The following is a 17,166-nucleotide window of genomic DNA, read 5'->3' on the forward strand; positions in this document are numbered from 1 at the left end:
TGCCCCACTCCTGCACACACTGCCCCACTCCTGCACACACTGCCCCACTCCTGCACACACTGCCCCCACTCCTGGACACACTGCCCCACTCTGGACACACTGCCCCCACTCCTGGACACATTGCCCCCACTCCTGGACACACTGCCCCACTCCTGCACACACTGCCCCACTCTGGACACACTGCCCCCACTCCTGGACACACTGCCCCCAGCCCTGGACACACTGCCCCCACTCCTGGACACACTGCCCCCAGCCCTGGACACACTGCCCCCACTCCTGGACACACTGCCCCCAGCTCTGGACACACTGCCCCCAGCCCTGGACACACTGCCCCCACTCCTGGACACACTGCCCCCACTCCTGGACACACTGCCCCCAGCCCTAGACACACTGCCCCCACTCCTGGACACACTGCCCCACTCCTGCACACACTGCCCCCAGCCCTGGACACACTGCCCCCAGTCCTGGACACACTGCCCCACTCCTGGACACACTGCCCCACTCCTGGACACACTGCCCCCACTCCTGGACACACTGCCCCCACTCCTGGACACACTGCCCCACTCCTGGACACACTGCCCCACTCCTGGACACACTGCCCCAGCCCTGGACACACTGCCCCAGCCCTGGACACACTGCCCCACTCCTGGACACACTGCCCCCATTCCTGGACACACTGCCCCCAGTCCTGGACACACTGCCCCACTCCTGGACACACTGCCCCACTCTGGACACACTGCCCCCACTCCTGGACACACTGCCCCACTCCTGGACACACTGCCCCACTCCTGGACACACTGACCCCACTCCTGGACACACTGACCCCAGTCCTGGACACACTGCCCCACTCCTGGACACACTGCCCCACTCCTGCACACACTGACCCCACTCCTGGACACACTGACCCCACTCCTGGACACACTGCCCCACTCCTGGACACACTGCCCCCAGCCCTGGACACACTGCCCCAGCCCTGGACACACTGCCCCCAGTCCTGGACACACTGTCCCCACTCCTGGACACACTGCCCCCACTCCTGGACACACTGCCCCACTCCTGGACACACTGCCCCCACTCCTGGACACACTGCCCCCACTCCTGGACACACTGCCCCACTCCTGGACACACTGCCCCCAGCCCTGGACACACTGTCCCAGCCCTGGACACACTGCCCCACTCCTGGACACACTGCCCCACTCCTGGACACACTGCCCCCACTCCTGGACACACTGCCCCCACTCCTGGACACACTGCCCCCAGCCCTGGACACACTGCCCCACTCCTGGACACACTGCCCCACTCCTGGACACACTGCCCCCACTCCTGGACACACTGCCCCACTCCTGGACACACTGCCCCCAGCCCTGGACACACTGTCCCAGCCCTGGACACACTGCCCCACTCCTGGACACACTGCCCCACTCCTGGACACACTGCCCCCACTCCTGGACACACTGCCCCCACTCCTGGACACACTGCCCCCAGCCCTAGACACACTGCCCCCACTCCTGGACACACTGCCCCACTCCTGCACACACTGCCCCCAGCCCTGGACACACTGCCCCCAGTCCTGGACACACTGCCCCACTCCTGGACACACTGCCCCACTCCTGGACACACTGCCCCCACTCCTGGACACACTGCCCCCACTCCTGGACACACTGCCCCACTCCTGGACACACTGACCCCACTCCTGGACACACTGCCCCCACTCCTGGACACACTGCCCCCACTCCTGGACACACTGCCCCACTCCTGGACACACTGACCCCACTCCTGGACACACTGCCCCCACTCCTGGACACACTGCCCCACTCCTGCACACACTGCCCCCACTCCTGGACACACTGCCCCACTCTGGACACACTGCCCCCACTCCTGGACACATTGCCCCCACTCCTGGACACACTGCCCCACTCCTGCACACACTGCCCCACTCCTGGACACACTGCCCCCACTCCTGGACACACTGCCCCCACTCCTGGACACACTGCCCCCACTCCTGGACACACTGCCCCACTCCTGGACACACTGCCCCACTCCTGGACACACTGCCCCAGCCCTGGACACACTGCCCCAGCCCTGGACACACTGCCCCACTCCTGGACACACTGCCCCCACTCCTGGACACACTGCCCCCACTCCTGGACACACTGCCCCCACTCCTGGACACACTGCCCCCAGTCCTGGACACACTGCCCCACTCCTGGACACACTGCCCTACTCTGGACACACTGCCCCCACTCCTGGACACACTGCCCCACTCCTGGACACACTGCCCCACTCCTGGACACACTGACCCCACTCCTGGACACACTGACCCCAGTCCTGGACACACTGCCCCACTCCTGGACACACTGCCCCACTCCTGCACACACTGACCCCACTCCTGGACACACTGACCCCACTCCTGGACACACTGCCCCACTCCTGGACACACTGCCCCCAGCCCTGGACACACTGCCCCAGCCCTGGACACACTGCCCCCAGTCCTGGACACACTGTCCCCACTCCTGGACACACTGTCCCCACTCCTGGACACACTGCCCCCACTCCTGGACACACTGCCCCCACTCCTGGACACACTGCCCCCACTCCTGGACACACTGCCCCCAGCCCTGGACACACTGTCCCAGCCCTGGACACACTGCCCCACTCCTGGACACACTGCCCCACTCCTGGACACACTGCCCCCACTCCTGGACACACTGCCCCCACTCCTGGACACACTGCCCCCAGTCCTGGACACACTGCCCCCAGTCCTGGACACACTGCCCCCAGTCCTGGACACACTGTCCCCACTCCTGGACACACTGCCCCACTCCTGGACACACTGCCCCCAGCCCTGGACACACTGCCTGGGTTCTCCCCGAGGCAGCCAGTGCTGGAGGGAACTGAGGGTGGCTGTGGCTCCTCTGTCCCACCCCAGCCAGGGCTCTGGGGGATGCCCCCAAAGCAGCTCCCAGCCCCAGCCATTCCCTGTACCCCCAGAGCCACCCCTGCACTACAATCCATGTCCTGGCACAAGGGGCACCCTCTGAGAGCTGTGGATGTGCCATCGGAACAGCATCCCACAGCTGCACACAATCCCAGTTGCAGCTTCATACACCTTGAAATGGAAATCTGAATCGTGATGAAAAACTCCTAGAAATACTGTTTTCTGAATATATTTGCACTCCCACGAGGATGTTTATCCATTCTCTGAAGAGGAAATCCACCGCTCGCCCAATCATACCCCTGTACTTATCTTGTTTTAAAGTCTACCTGAATTTTATTTTATTTACACTCTGGCTCTTCTGAAGTTTTCACAACATTTTGGAAATTAAATTCTGTCTAAGTACTTCCAGTTTCAGAGATTGTCTATTTTTTTCCTCAGTAATCAGAATTTTGGTATAATATCTTATAACTTGCCTAACTGGACTCTAGGAAAACCTACAAGATGAGTTTATGCTGTGAATACACTGAGATATCCTAATGAAAGAAAGAAAGTACTATATTGGTACAGACATTTAGCTTCGGGCTTCTGAAAGAACAAACTCCTCACTACATTCCCATCTCCTCTGCAGCAGACTCTTACAGGAAATATTTCTTTTTCTACCTCTTCTTTTTGTGCTGCAGTCTGTTTCCTGGATAATAGTGGTTCCAATTTCTATACTATCTGAAGTATCCCTTTACAGTTAAAAAAAAAAAAAAAAGGTAAATAAAAAGAATAGATTAAAACAATTCCTTGTTATGTGAGGAGAGACTAGATAAAATTTTAGACCAAGGGGTTAACTTCTCCCCCTGCAAACCTGCTAATTCCCTTCAGGCACAAGGCAATCTTTCATTACTTTAGTTTCCCTGTGGTATTGAAGGATGACAATTGTACTTTGCCACCTGGATATTCAAGACTGAAACACATGGCCTCGCCTCTGCATTAGAAGATACTAAATAGATGTAAATAACTCTCTAACTCTGTGAAAATGTTTTCCTTCCCTTTTCAAAATGTGCTCTGAGGGACACCTGAGAACGCTCTAATGGACGCTTGACACACCTTTTGCCACGTTATCCTACTACACTGGACACTAAAAAACTACTCAGATCAGTTCCCAAAGGATATGAATTAATACTACTAACCCAACAAGAGTCCACCAGCACTTAGAAAATGAATTAGGAGCCACCAGGAATCAACCAAAAAATCCACTTGAGAAAGGCAGGGAGCAACACCTGGCTGCTCCAGGTGACAATGTCCACTGTCCTTACCTTGAATGTCCCTCTTGGTACATGAAATAATTCAGAGACCAAAATACCTACCAAATGAGACAATATCTGGAACCATCCCACCCCTCTCCCTAATGCACGCAATTTTTTAAACAGATACTAAAAACTCCAACTGTCCCAGCCATCTTTCAGAAGTCATTTCTAAGAAAGAACTCCTTAGAGCCATTTACACTCCCAGTGCTGTACCACTGAAAAGGGGATACACACTGTCTATCACAGCAGGGTAACGCCTGTCTGCTTATTGCTATTAGTGTAGCACCAGCGTAGAGCTTAGAAAGCCCTTGGATCAGTGCTTCCTCTGTGCAAAAGGTTTTATAAATCTGCAAACCTTCAACTAATAAGAACCACTGAAACAGTCTATCAGTTGCATCAGGAAATCAGTGGTCTCATAATATTAAAGTGGCCTAATCTTAAAGGTGATCTAAAAAGGCTTTTTACCTGCCAAAGACTAACTCTGGTTTCTGTCTTTCTTCTTTAACAACTGCCAACATGACTGAGAACTAAAATCAGATAAGTGGCATTCCATAAATGGTTCTCGTTGTTTGTGAAGACACTCTCGGTTTGGGGGCAGAGGAGTGGATAAAGAAATGTGGCATAAGCAAGGAAGCATAAAAGAAAGACACCTTGACTTAATTCTAAAACACATTGCTTCTGTTAAGTAAATAAATAAACCTACCAATTGTGCCCCATTTTAAATAGAATTCAAAAAGGAACTTCTCCATTTTTAAGCTCCACAGCCCACTAAGTCAGAAGATATTTTCTGATCATGGTATTCTTCCACTCCAGTGTGAGTACATCAAACCTTCCCCTGGGAAAGACAAAAAGTCTTTACATTTGTTTTGACCTGAAGACGGCATTCAGCACTCTGGGTTTTGGGCAGCTTTGTTCTGCGATGGGACTTTCCGCAGTAAGGGTGCAGATCTCCTGAGAGCTGAGCAGACTCCCAGCTGGCAGCAGCTTGCTCTCCCAGCCAGGTACAGGGGCAGCTCATCGCAGAATGCCCGTGCAGCACTCCGTGTTCTGCCTAAGAGCCAATCCTCTGCCTGCCTGCACAGCTTCTCAAGGCAATAATGCTTCAGATCTACGACTGCTGACTCCTCTTCCTGCTGGCCTTGGTTAAGTAGGATCCTGTACTTAGGTCTGTATTTTCCTGTTCTTTTTCTCTATATTAAGACTAGATTGTGCCATGTAAGCAGATTCAGTCTGGGTTAAAACTCCTGTCTCATAAAATTTCTTGCTCTTTCATCCTTTCTCTTACAGAAAGAGATAATACTTCCCTATTCTTCTTCCATTTTGTAGTATGCATTGTGCAAAGTAAACACATTTTAATAGAAATAAATGGGCTTCTGGTTGACTCAGACACTCCTCTACTTAAAAAGCCAGTTCAGACTTGAGCTCCCATTTTTACCCCCTCAATTTCAAAGAAGCTCACAAATATCTAAGCCCTCATAGCAGGTAAAAAGTTGTGTAATTTTGGAAATAACAGTAACTGTGGTACCTGAAACCGTATTTTAAAAATATAGATGTAAGCAGCTGATAGATCTCTAGGTTTCGACATGAAGACTGCAAAGAGAGCACCCAGATCCGTGATGGAAGTGAGCTACCCAGTGGCCATCACTAGTTCACGCCTAAAAGGGTACAGCCCTAACAGAGGCAATAAAGGAAGAAACTAAAAAAGGAGACAGAGCAGAAGATTCTGCCTGAAATCAAATGAGCAATTAACTACATAAAGAGAAATAAAAATTGTAAATTCAGGATCAGTCAAAAGATTTGAAAATATTTTTAAAAAATTTAAAATCTGAGCTTCTCTCGCGCTACAACTGAGACAGAACTGACCAAGTTACATCACTGATAATCTCAGAATTTAACACTGAGACACTAGAGCTTATTCATATATTCAGAGTCAAACGCACACATTTCTACTTTCTGATGACTGGAACATAATTTTTTATTTTCTGGCAGCAAAGAAAAGCGAAACACAACAGCTACAAATCTAGAAATCTCAATATACCATGAAATTAATCTTGCAAACGGAAGTGCTGATGAACCAGAAATGAAGTCAACTCCTTCCCCTGTGTTTATGCAGGTGTGCCATCTGCTGGAGATGGGTCACTCTCTTGTGTCCAAGCTCAGTGACGGATTTTTATTATTTTAAAATACATCTAAGATTCAGCAGCAGTTTTCAAGCTTTTGAGAAGCCTGTGGAAGAGATACTTGCATACAGGCTGGTTGTATGTATATCAAGGAGGTCTAACTGAAAGGATCTGAACTGTTTAACAACCAGCAACTTGTACAAAACGCCCCCTTCCTCAGCAGCTTATGAGTGATGGAAACAACCACAAAATATACAGGATCTGGCACAGGTTATTATCTCACCCTGAAGACAAATATCTCCAATCAGGAAAGTTGCTGCAATTTTCGGATGAGGGTTTTTGACTGCAGCTCTCCAGCCCCCCACAGCCCCTTGCCTGATGCCACAGACTCCCTGGCCCAGCTATCAGTAAGGCACACACACCATCTGCCCACTGGGAATGGACGTCTCAGGAACACTAAGAACAGGGCAGGCTGTATAATCCTCTTTACTAATCCATTTGTTTCCCCACTTTTGGCTTAGGAGTCTCTTGGGCTGGCTGTGCTAGAGCTGCAGGAATGCAAGTAACCTGTCAGTGAGCACCTGTGTGAATCCTGTCAGTGAGTTCCCTACATCTCCCTGCATGCTGCATTAAGAACACTGGGTTTGGTTTCTCTAGAACCTTGCTCCAGCTTCCCTCTGTTCTGGTACCAAGAAGGACAGCCAGCAGTCACCATCCATCTTTTCCATGCTATTTGTGACATTGTAGATCTCTATAACATAACCCCAATACGAACTTCTTCCCATTATCACATTTTCCTCCAGGAGCAGTACTAGTTTATTTATTTCCTAATACATAAGATATACCTAAAATCCTATTTCCCTTTCTGCTATCTCTGAACCTTTAGCAACTGTAGCTTGTATGTTCAGAGACAAAGAACCAGAACTTCACATGCTATTCCAAAGATGCAAATGACCCAAGTATTTGTACCTGATGCCATTCTTTGTTCTGTTTCCACTTGCTTCTCAGTAATTTTAACAAAGGATTTTTATGAGCTGCTGAGCACTGAGCTGATATTTTCCAGGAACTACCCATCCCCATCTGCAAATTCAAGACTCATACTTTTACTGTGAAGATATAATTGCGTTCTGTCCTCCCCCTCCATGGGGCGGCACTCAACATACACTGGATTTCACCTGCCATTTTACTGCCTGCTCACTCACTCTCTTCAAAGTTATCATTCAGCACCAGTTCTCATCCCTCCTGTCCTGAATCTCTGCATGAACATCACACTGGCCCCTCACTGCTGGCCCTCTTTTTCCAAGTCATTTGAGAACACGTTGACCATCACGGAACTGCAGAACTCTTAGTAACCTCCCTGCTCTGCCAAGGCTGGTGAAACCCCACTTCTCTTCCATTTCTTAACTGTTTTCCACTTAAACTACAGCTGTATAGTTTCTTTTAAAATCTTAGGTAATACACTTTATCCAAGTAATTTTGGAAATCTGAATATTTTGCATTTTTTCCCAACTGGTTTCAATGGAATCAGAAAAGAAAAGGTGAGTAATTTTCACTTCCAAACTAAGCAGAAGGAATTTGTCAGTGATCACAGATCTTGTTTTAACCTTTCCGTCCAGCTGTTTTCATCTGTGCCTTATCCTTGACAATAAAAAGGTCCATTCTTTAAAAAGCTCAATGTCAGCCTAAGATATCTGTGCATTAAAACTTCAGTATTTCCACCACAAGAACCTTTGTTTCTGACCAAATGGAGGTCCAACATAAGACTTCCAACCCCAGAATTCCAGTGCTGAATTTTCACCTCTCAGTCTTAAGGTCCAAGACCAGAACCTTCTCATTTCCAAGTAAGAAAAATGTGTGTATATGTTCTTTTTACTATTGCAACTTACACAGGTTAAGATATACAGTGTCTTCAGAAAAAAACTGCATTTATTAAGTCTGACCTTTTGTATTAGAGACTGATCTGTAACTCAGGATGGCAACATGCCCTGTATTGAGGGAAAACCTTCCACACCTGCTCCAGCAGAAATTTCAGGGGCAGTTCTGTGACAGTGGAAAAAAAGCACATGTCTAAGATAAATAGAGATAAATGCTTACTTGGCTTTAAATGGGGAATCAGACACAGCATTTTTTGCTTCCATCAAGCTCTCATATTCCTTTGCCCTGGAGGAGAAAATATTCATTATTATTGACTATTGTCTAAAGTGTACAAGATATAAGACCAGCAAGGGAGTTCAAACCTTTGGGTTTTTCTGCTTCACAGTAAAGCACAGCATTTCTGTCAATGGTGCCCTGTCATAATCCATAATCCACTGGTGCTTAACTATTGGCCATTGGCCACTAACAAGTTATGACTAACATTACTACTTCAGAATAACATCAGTACACAAAAGGTGTACTGAAGTTGACTTTTCAAATGGTAGAAAATTTCACAAGTGATATATACAACTGCAGTAATCTACTGCCTATTACAAAATGGTTAGTGATACAATGCTATATACTATTACAATAAAAATATCTAAGTAATATTATTATATAAAATATTAATGACTTAGACATGTAGTGCAAACCGGATTAGTACATCAGAGAGATTACAATTATCAGTCAAATAATTGGTTGTATTTGCAGGCACAGAAGCATTTTTTATGTAACTACTGACTGTAGTGTAACATAATGAATGTTAGGCAAACAGCACCGAAACACCTTCACCAAGGACTCCTTTACTGCTGGAAACAGAAACACGACCTCTTTAGTCCCTTAAAAGTATTGTTTACATTAGCCATATGCCAAAAAGGAGGAAGAGGAAGACAAGACCTTTTTCCACCGCTTGTTTTCACTCCAGCCAGCCTGTGCCAACAGGTGAAACCCATGAGTGGCTCCTGGAGCAAGGCAGGACCCACAGTGACAATCCTGTACCCCACTTCTGCCAACACACACATAAAGCAAAACTAATCCAGGCACTGCCGTGATGCAGATGCATTTCTCTCAGATACATACATTAAACATTTCTTTGTATTTTCTGTTCACCCAAAGAGTTCAAGTTTCCCAAAGCTACTCAGATTTTCCTTTCATTTGCTCCACCATCCCAACTTATGCCCCACACAAACATTGTTACATCACCACCAGCTCTGATTTGTGGGTCATTAATAAAGCCATTAATCACAGCTGAATTCAGTATTAAACATGAAGGTGAGATTCCTTTATTAACCTTTTGCCTTCTTAGCCAGAAACAACACATTTCAGCTTCTGTACAGACAAGTCAGTCAAACCTGAATTATCACCCCAAACCCGTTACTAAAGGCTCGTGGCTGGAGTGCTTTAAATCCCCTGCAAAGCCTGTACCAACTATCTGCTAAGCACACCTCTAATGCTTCCACTCAGCTTTCACCAACCCTGCTTTTCCTGTGGGAGCGTCCAAACATCCTCCTGCTAGCAGCACATACATGATAACCTGAGATAATTTACTTACCTATATATCAGTTGCTACTGATAGCACCAGTTAAATGGCTTAGGGTTATAAATATAATTAATAAGACTAACGAAACTTCTCAACACATCTAATATCCCATTGATCACCATCTGTCCCCTCATTCACCTCTGCCCTTCATTGCTGTGATACTACAAGAGTGATTTAAGATCTGAAAACTCAGGAGTGTGACAGGAACCTATTTGGTTGTCGTTCTTATTTTTTTTCCACTTTAAAATATTACAGCTTCGTAGAAACTGAAATGATTGTGACATTCCAAGTGCTGAGGTGTAAGGGCATTCATTGTAACTATTTATTTTCCTAGGGAAGAGTTGCAAGTATGCCCTAAAATGTGGCGTGTAGATAATCTGCTAACACCTATGAAACTGAATTAGCAACATCAAAATACCTCTGCTTTATGTTGCTATTGGACATTTTTGTTAGTAAGTCTTTTGTGTTAACATCAGAAAATTTTCTATTTAACTCTGAGTTATCTTCAAGGACAGCAAAGCCATTGAAAACTCTAGCCACCCTTTAAAAGTAAAACCAAGCTCAATGAACATGAAGTTCATGTCTCCTCAATATATCTCAGATTTTGAAGCTTTCACTGTATTTTTCAATAGCACATCACCGTTGTAAAATGGTGGCCCTTTATTACTGCTTTAATCACAATTTTTGATGACGAATATGCTGACTCACACAGAGTCTGACACATACGAACTCAAAACGTTCTGAAAAAGTTTCTCTCCTCTCCGTGCCAACAATAAATTACTATTTCAACTTGCATTCCAAGGCCTGACAAATCTTTGACTAAATTCAACAGAAGCAGCCCCGGAGAAGTAATTAAAACTGGACCCAGTAACTGCATTAAATCAACAGGTCATACGAATAACTCTGCATCCTGAGCAACCAGAAACCTGAAGAACATTATCCAGTTCCAACTGTGATGTTCAGCTAGTGGATCTGCTCATCCAAAGAGGAGAGCAGTGAGAAACAGTAACACGCTGTAAAAGTCTTGTGGGTTTGAAGGCTGACGTGCCTGCCAGGAGTTAATAAAACATCTCACTTCTAATGTAGCTCTAAAAATCTGTGCAAGCTTTTGTCTCTTATTTGAAAACCTCCTTGCTTAAAAAGGCAGAGAAAATGTGTAACAATGACTCTTACCCAGTGGAGAAGTATTTTTAGAGAGAAATGCAAAAATATGCTACAATACTGGGCTGAGCATCAACCTGAGCTGGGGACCATTCAGCCATAAAGAGGGACCCTGGCACTTCCTGATATAATGATGCCCTGCACATCACACTGATTTGCAGATGGCATTTTTTAGACTAAGAACAAATTGCCCGTCTGACAACTCACTTTCCACTTTAAGATATTTTTAACTTTATTCTTGTTGTGACAGGCAACAAAAAATGATTAAATTTAGTCATGGGATTTGACACTACAGCAGGCTGACTTCTATTTGTTGATTACTATTGATTTTCTTTGATACTTCATTTAAAAATCAATAGCTAGAAAGAAAAATAGGCATGGTTTACGCAAATTTAAACATGCTATTGTATGCTAGAAGAGGCTACAGTTTTGGCAGGGCACTGGCATCCAATTATGAGAAAAGCTCTTAACAGGTGAAACCAAGGGCTCCAGATCGATATTCAGTTTTCTTTCTCAATCAGAGAAAGTGGCCATAAATTAGGCTCATCAGTGTTATTTTCAAGACACTCCCAAAGCAAATAATTTCACTTTTTTTTTTTCAGTCTTCCACTGCACTCATACTAGAGGACAGAAGGTAAAGTTTGGAACAAAACTCAGAGGAAAAAAAAATAAAAAGAAATTTGTACTACCTGGAGTTCATCCGTGCCTTTAGCTTTTTGGCTTTCTTTTTAATTTTCTGTTTCTCCTCTCCATCTTTTAATGGTTCCACAGGAACGGAACTCTCAACCACAATGTCCACAATGTACTTTTTTAATGACAGGTGCTCCTGCAGAAAATATTGAAATCATATTTAATGCCATAGTATGCGATGGAGATCAGAGATTATTTTCCCAGGAAAAAAACAGTGATGAATATTTAACTGAAGGTTATGAAGCTGAAGCCAAATTTGAAAATAAATCTTGGGAAAGAGATTATGGCACACTGGAGAGAACAAGTTGTATATTTTCTAAAAAGGGAGAAAAATTATTAAAAGCAGAACAATAAATACTGTGCCTTCTTTCCAAGAAATTGTTACCTAACAAGTATGAGCTCCAAACTAACATCCTCTCTCTCCTCCGAGCTGCCTTTTACAGCTACAGGAAACCTGCCCCACCAACATAACTCATGACACTAAATAAGCTAATTGTGGCTTTTATATCAATTCTTCATCAAAATCTAAATGTGTCTTAGTCTTCATTAAAATCTAAGGAAATGTATTTTATTATATTACTATTGACTACTTACAACATTACTGATAATTAGTAGGGCTATTACTTTACCTTTCACATTAAAAATATTTGAATTTAGGCAAAAGATTGGAAAAACTCCTGTTCCCCAGAGAAGAAATGCTAAACAACCAGTTCAATGCCAGTTATTAGAAAGTATTTACACAATTTTTAATATACTGAGGCTTGCATCTGTTTTCTTACAAACTTGTTATCGTAGTACAGGTCACCATCACTGCTAATTAGGATAATTTATCCTTGAAAATTATTATGGCGACAATCAGATGTGGCTATTACTTCCTCTTTGGTAAGTACCCTTAAAATTCAAAGTAAAAAGTGAAGTGCTAAAAAAATTTAAAGACTGTATTTTCCAGAAAACAACCTATATTTTCTTTCATTGATTCAGGAAAATGCTGTGCCAGTTGAAAACAAAATAAATCTCTGTGAAATTTCCTGGAAAAAGACCATTTAGTTTTTGGAAAGCAGTGCTGCATGGTATAACCTAGGAATATATATCTGGTGGAAACAGTAAATGAAAAATCTGTTTTAAATCATAGGAATGCAAAATGAATACTGAATTAGTAGGTCTAATTCCACCGAATCAGTACAGGACCTAAGAAATCCAACATTATCCTCTAAGCAAATTCCAAAGGTAATGTTGTCTTTCCCTTTGCTCCTCTGCCTACCTTGGGTAAGTCCCAGCACACCTGAACAGCTTTCCTCAATGAATTGTCCAAGTTGTTCACAACATTGCTACAGATTGCTAGAGTCTCTTGTCAGGTAATCTTAACAGTGTCTGTAGGCATTTTCCCTGCCCTTAATGTTCTCCATTTAGTTTTGGTAAGAAGAGCTTAAAAGAAAACCTTCTCAGGGTGTGTCCAGAGGCTGTGCCCTCGGAGCATGAGTGCATTGCAATGAGTTAGTTCTCCAGCCAGCTGTTGAGGGCAGAATAAACCATCCTGGTTATGAACCCCCAGCCCAATTTTGTTTCCTCAGAGAGATGTATCCCTCAACACCCACTTAAAAATACCTTTTCCACTAATTTTCTTTTCAAAACCAGGAATCCAGTCCTTAGGGTTCAAACTGCACAGGAAACAGGCGGGTGGGAGTTTGACAATGTTAAGAAAAGAAAGGACTTCCTCAGAACAGACCATGGCACTGCTGCTTTGCTACCAAGCACTTCAGGGTACTGATCCTGTGACATCTACTGAGAAAGATAGTTACAAGTGATTTCCATGGGATCTGGTATGAACATCCCTGCTTTCCAAAGGAAAAGCCCAGCACCTCCAGGAGCCTAGTTCAGGTCTCTCCAGTGAGACCCAGCACTGGTAACACACTAAACTAACCAGGGCGATTACTTTACTTCTACATCTTTGTTCCAACAGTGCAGCTGGGACTCTGGTTCATCACATCTTCACACTGTTCTTGCTCCAAAGTGACAGCAGACTGGAAAAAAGTCCCCACTGCACTCTGGGATGGCCAGCACTCGGGGATGAGAAACCCCAGGGGCAGCCAGTGACCGTGGGGTCACACTTGTGCCGGGCTCAAAGCAAGGAGACAAAGCTTTGCAGCCCCTGCACAGACACTCATCTCTTTTTTCATCACCTTATCTGTGATTAGCTGCTGACTTGAAGAGAATTGCAGGGTTCAACAAGCACATTCATGCCTCTGGCTGTGGGGCCAGGAGAGCACCCACGATGGTTGCGCACATTTGTTCACAGGAACTCGAGCACCTCTCTGCATGATGGTTCTCAGCGTTCTCACCTTTCACACAGGGCAGTGTGGATTAATATCAGACTTCATAGAGCTCATTAAAGTCGGACCAGAGTAACAATACCTCGTGTCACAAAAACAATCACTTTCTGAAGGTACAGATCAAAGCGTGGGATTATCACCGTGGGCAGATCGACAGCATTCAGGTGTGAAACAGGAATAACAAATAGCTTGGTTTTAGGTGACAACTGGCACCTGAGGAGAGCTGCTGCTACAACACCCTCCAGAGCAGGGGAAAAATATTTATTCCCATGTTTTATTAAGCTCCCACCAGTTACCTGAAAAAATTAAGGTTTTAGAATGCACTGAGTCACACTGAAGTACAGGAAGTCCAATCCTTTAAATAACTAAACTCATGAGTAATTTTACCTGCACAGCCGTAGTTGGGCAGGTGAACACACCACAAAAATAACCACCAGAGCATAAAAGGGAGTGAGGCCAGTGCAGTGCTTTTAAAGCAAACTTTTGTCATCCTCTCATTTAAGTAAGAACTAAACTCATCAATTTGGGGTGGGTGTATTTCTAATAAATGTAATGAAGGCGACTGGGTAATCTGGACACTTCTTCCTGAAAGCCTTTCACTTTTTAAAAATTATTATTTTTATGTAAGTAACTGCTAAATGCAGTCAGAATTTCTGAGACGAAATTAATTTATCCTCTCCCTAAAAGCATTCTGGTTTCTTCTTACAGCGACATGAAGGGTCATCACTGGTCTGGTGCTGTGCTATGCTGAGCTCATTCCTGCCCCAAATCCCCAGATATTGGTAAACCAGCAGATCTTTGGAGAATTTAGGCCATTATAAATGTGAAGCATTATTAATTAGAGGATCTTTTTGAATGGAAGCTTCTGTCATTAAGATCTATATTCAACCCTACCAAAAATGTTCAGCGCAGTTTCAGTTTCAGCCATATCAGTTTTAGCCGTGTGATTTCTCTAGAGCTCTGTTTTAAAGGCTTATGTACAATACACTGATTTTGCTGGTTCTGTCCTACTGGGACACCTTTTATCTCAGCATTAAACCAGAGGCATTCTGTATCAGATTTCTGCCATCATTTTTCATAGAGGATACTCATCCTCCGAGCTGCACAGCTGAGACCAGGAACATCACAAGGTAAGGTCTCAGCTTTCATGAAGGTGGCAGAATGTGTGCCACAAAGAGGAGGCACTGTCCTGTGCTGGGATGTGCAGCTGCAAAATAAAGAAACAAGAACTGAATGCTGACATGGATTTCTTCATGATTGCCTGTGTGTGTTCCTCTCTGCTCATGTGATGATGGCTCAGTGACCTGTTAGAGTAGAAATACTCCTGCTCTTTCCCTCCAGTGCCATTTCCATGCATTCCCCAAAGGACTACTGTTAAAAATCCCAAGGTACCCTGTACCTGTCTCAGGGGGAGATCCTCAGTCTCCAGCTGAAAAAGCCAGGAAGTAAAAGTAAGGCAGTAAACATCCACCACGCGATATTTAATGGCATTTTGTACAGGCACATGTTGTTACTGGAAAACTCCATAGAACCTCTCAATTTTATAGGACACTGAAGTAATTTTTACAACTGACATAAATTCCTGTAAAAGTTTCAATACTTAATTCACAAACAAGGTGATAAAGACCAACATTAAATGGCCATGCAAAATGCAGACACCACAAAGCAGACAGAAATTAGATTAGTTACAAAAAATGTCTTTGGGATTCCTTCCTTCTCCTGCCATTCTCAACTGTTCTGACTTTTAGTCAAGTTATAGAAAATCCTGAAACTTTCCAAATTCAACAGATGGGCCTCATCTACAAACTACCTGAGAAATGGAATTGCCCACACCATTAAAGCTAAAGCTAATAAGGTCAGCCCTGGAGTCACACTCCTGCTGGTCACTGCCTGGTCCCCTTACACTGCCTTAACCAGAAAATCTACCCTTTTTATCTCATTTCTTGAAGCTGATAATTTTAGTTGACTAGGTACTTCTTAGAACCAAAGTTTTCTCTGTTTCTTATATGGCATGTTTACACTACAGGGATAAAAGCATTATCATCAATATCTCCTGAAATAAAAGGACTTTTTTCAGACTCCAGAACAAAACTAATTACAAGGTTTTCCATGGACAGTGCAGCAAATGCTACAAAATGCTGAAAATACTATACAGCTGAGCGGGGTCCACTTCTGCTTGGATGAGGAAAACCATACCTTAAACTGGATTCTGAACCAGATTATTACAGAATAATCTATATAAAATAGGTATCAACAGCTGGATATGAAATTTCCCAGCTGACATCCCCTTCCTACAATAGCCATTCACAAGACCAATACTCTTCAGCAGCTCTCCCCATTTCATGTTCTAATTACAGCAAGAGCATCCATGGATTTGTCCTTGGCAGATGAAACCTTGGATATGTATTTATCAAACCACTGCTAAATTATGTTCCTACCCCATCTTTTCCACTATGACACTCCTTGGCCTTCTGTATTACATAGAAGCTACTATTCATTTCACTACTCAGAAAATATTAATAGAAACCTTATTAAATTGTGAAGTGTGCCAAACAGAATTCCTCCTAACGAAATTCCTTCCTTCTAAAATTAGAGGCAACCACAACACAAATACTTATTTCCAGTTCCTTTCTTTTTAAGTAAATGTTGCCTTTTTATGAATTCTACCTGGGGCATGCCTGCATAGGCAGGAAAATATTGCAGCGAAGCCAAGAAGTGAAGGAGAGGCTGGCTGAGGTGGTGCAGCCCCAGATGCAGATCCTGTGTGTTATCCCCGGCGCTCCCTCTGGCACAGGCAGGGACAGGAGGCTCTGGAATCCTTGGAGCACACAGGAGAAGGCAGCAGCAGCAGCAAGCAGTGCACCAGGGAGCTCCTGGCACCTGCTCCAGGCTCAGGGAGGCAGCAGAGCAGGAGGATCCTCAGCCCAGCATGGAGCAGGGCAAGGCTGGCAGTGCCACCCAGGGTGTGAGCCAGGGCTCCTGACCTGCGCTCCATCATTTATGAACTAAGCAAGTACAGATGTGGAAAACCTTCCTGGCTATTGGACCTTCACCCAAAAAAACTAAGCCAAAATGACCTTGCTGAATCTCAAGGGTTTATAGGGTTTTTCCCTCTGTTATTTTTTCATTTTCATTCCCTTCTGTATTCCTGGATTCTGGCCAGAACTGAAGAAGAAAT

At 44.8% G+C, this 17,166-nt stretch overlaps 1 protein-coding gene across 2 annotated transcripts in view; it reads right to left on the minus strand.

Annotated features, from left to right (window-relative positions):
• SCAPER (S-phase cyclin A associated protein in the ER) overlaps nt 1-17,166 on the minus strand; it is a 140,358-nt gene that overhangs the window by 72,443 nt on the left and 50,749 nt on the right. For both annotated transcript variants that reach the window (XM_066196170.1, XM_066196171.1), the window contains 2 exons: nt 11,658-11,794; nt 8,448-8,513 (listed from right to left, as the gene is read on the minus strand). In XM_066196170.1, coding sequence (XP_066052267.1) covers nt 8,448-8,513; nt 11,658-11,794 — 203 coding nt within the window. The remainder of the gene's footprint in view (nt 1-8,447; nt 8,514-11,657; nt 11,795-17,166) is intronic.

Source organism: Chamaea fasciata, unplaced genomic scaffold (assembly GCF_029207755.1).
Source record: "Chamaea fasciata isolate MVZ Bird 193981 ecotype frontalis unplaced genomic scaffold, bChaFas1.0.hap1 SCAF_14, whole genome shotgun sequence".
Taxonomy (NCBI): Eukaryota; Metazoa; Chordata; class Aves; order Passeriformes; family Sylviidae; genus Chamaea; species Chamaea fasciata.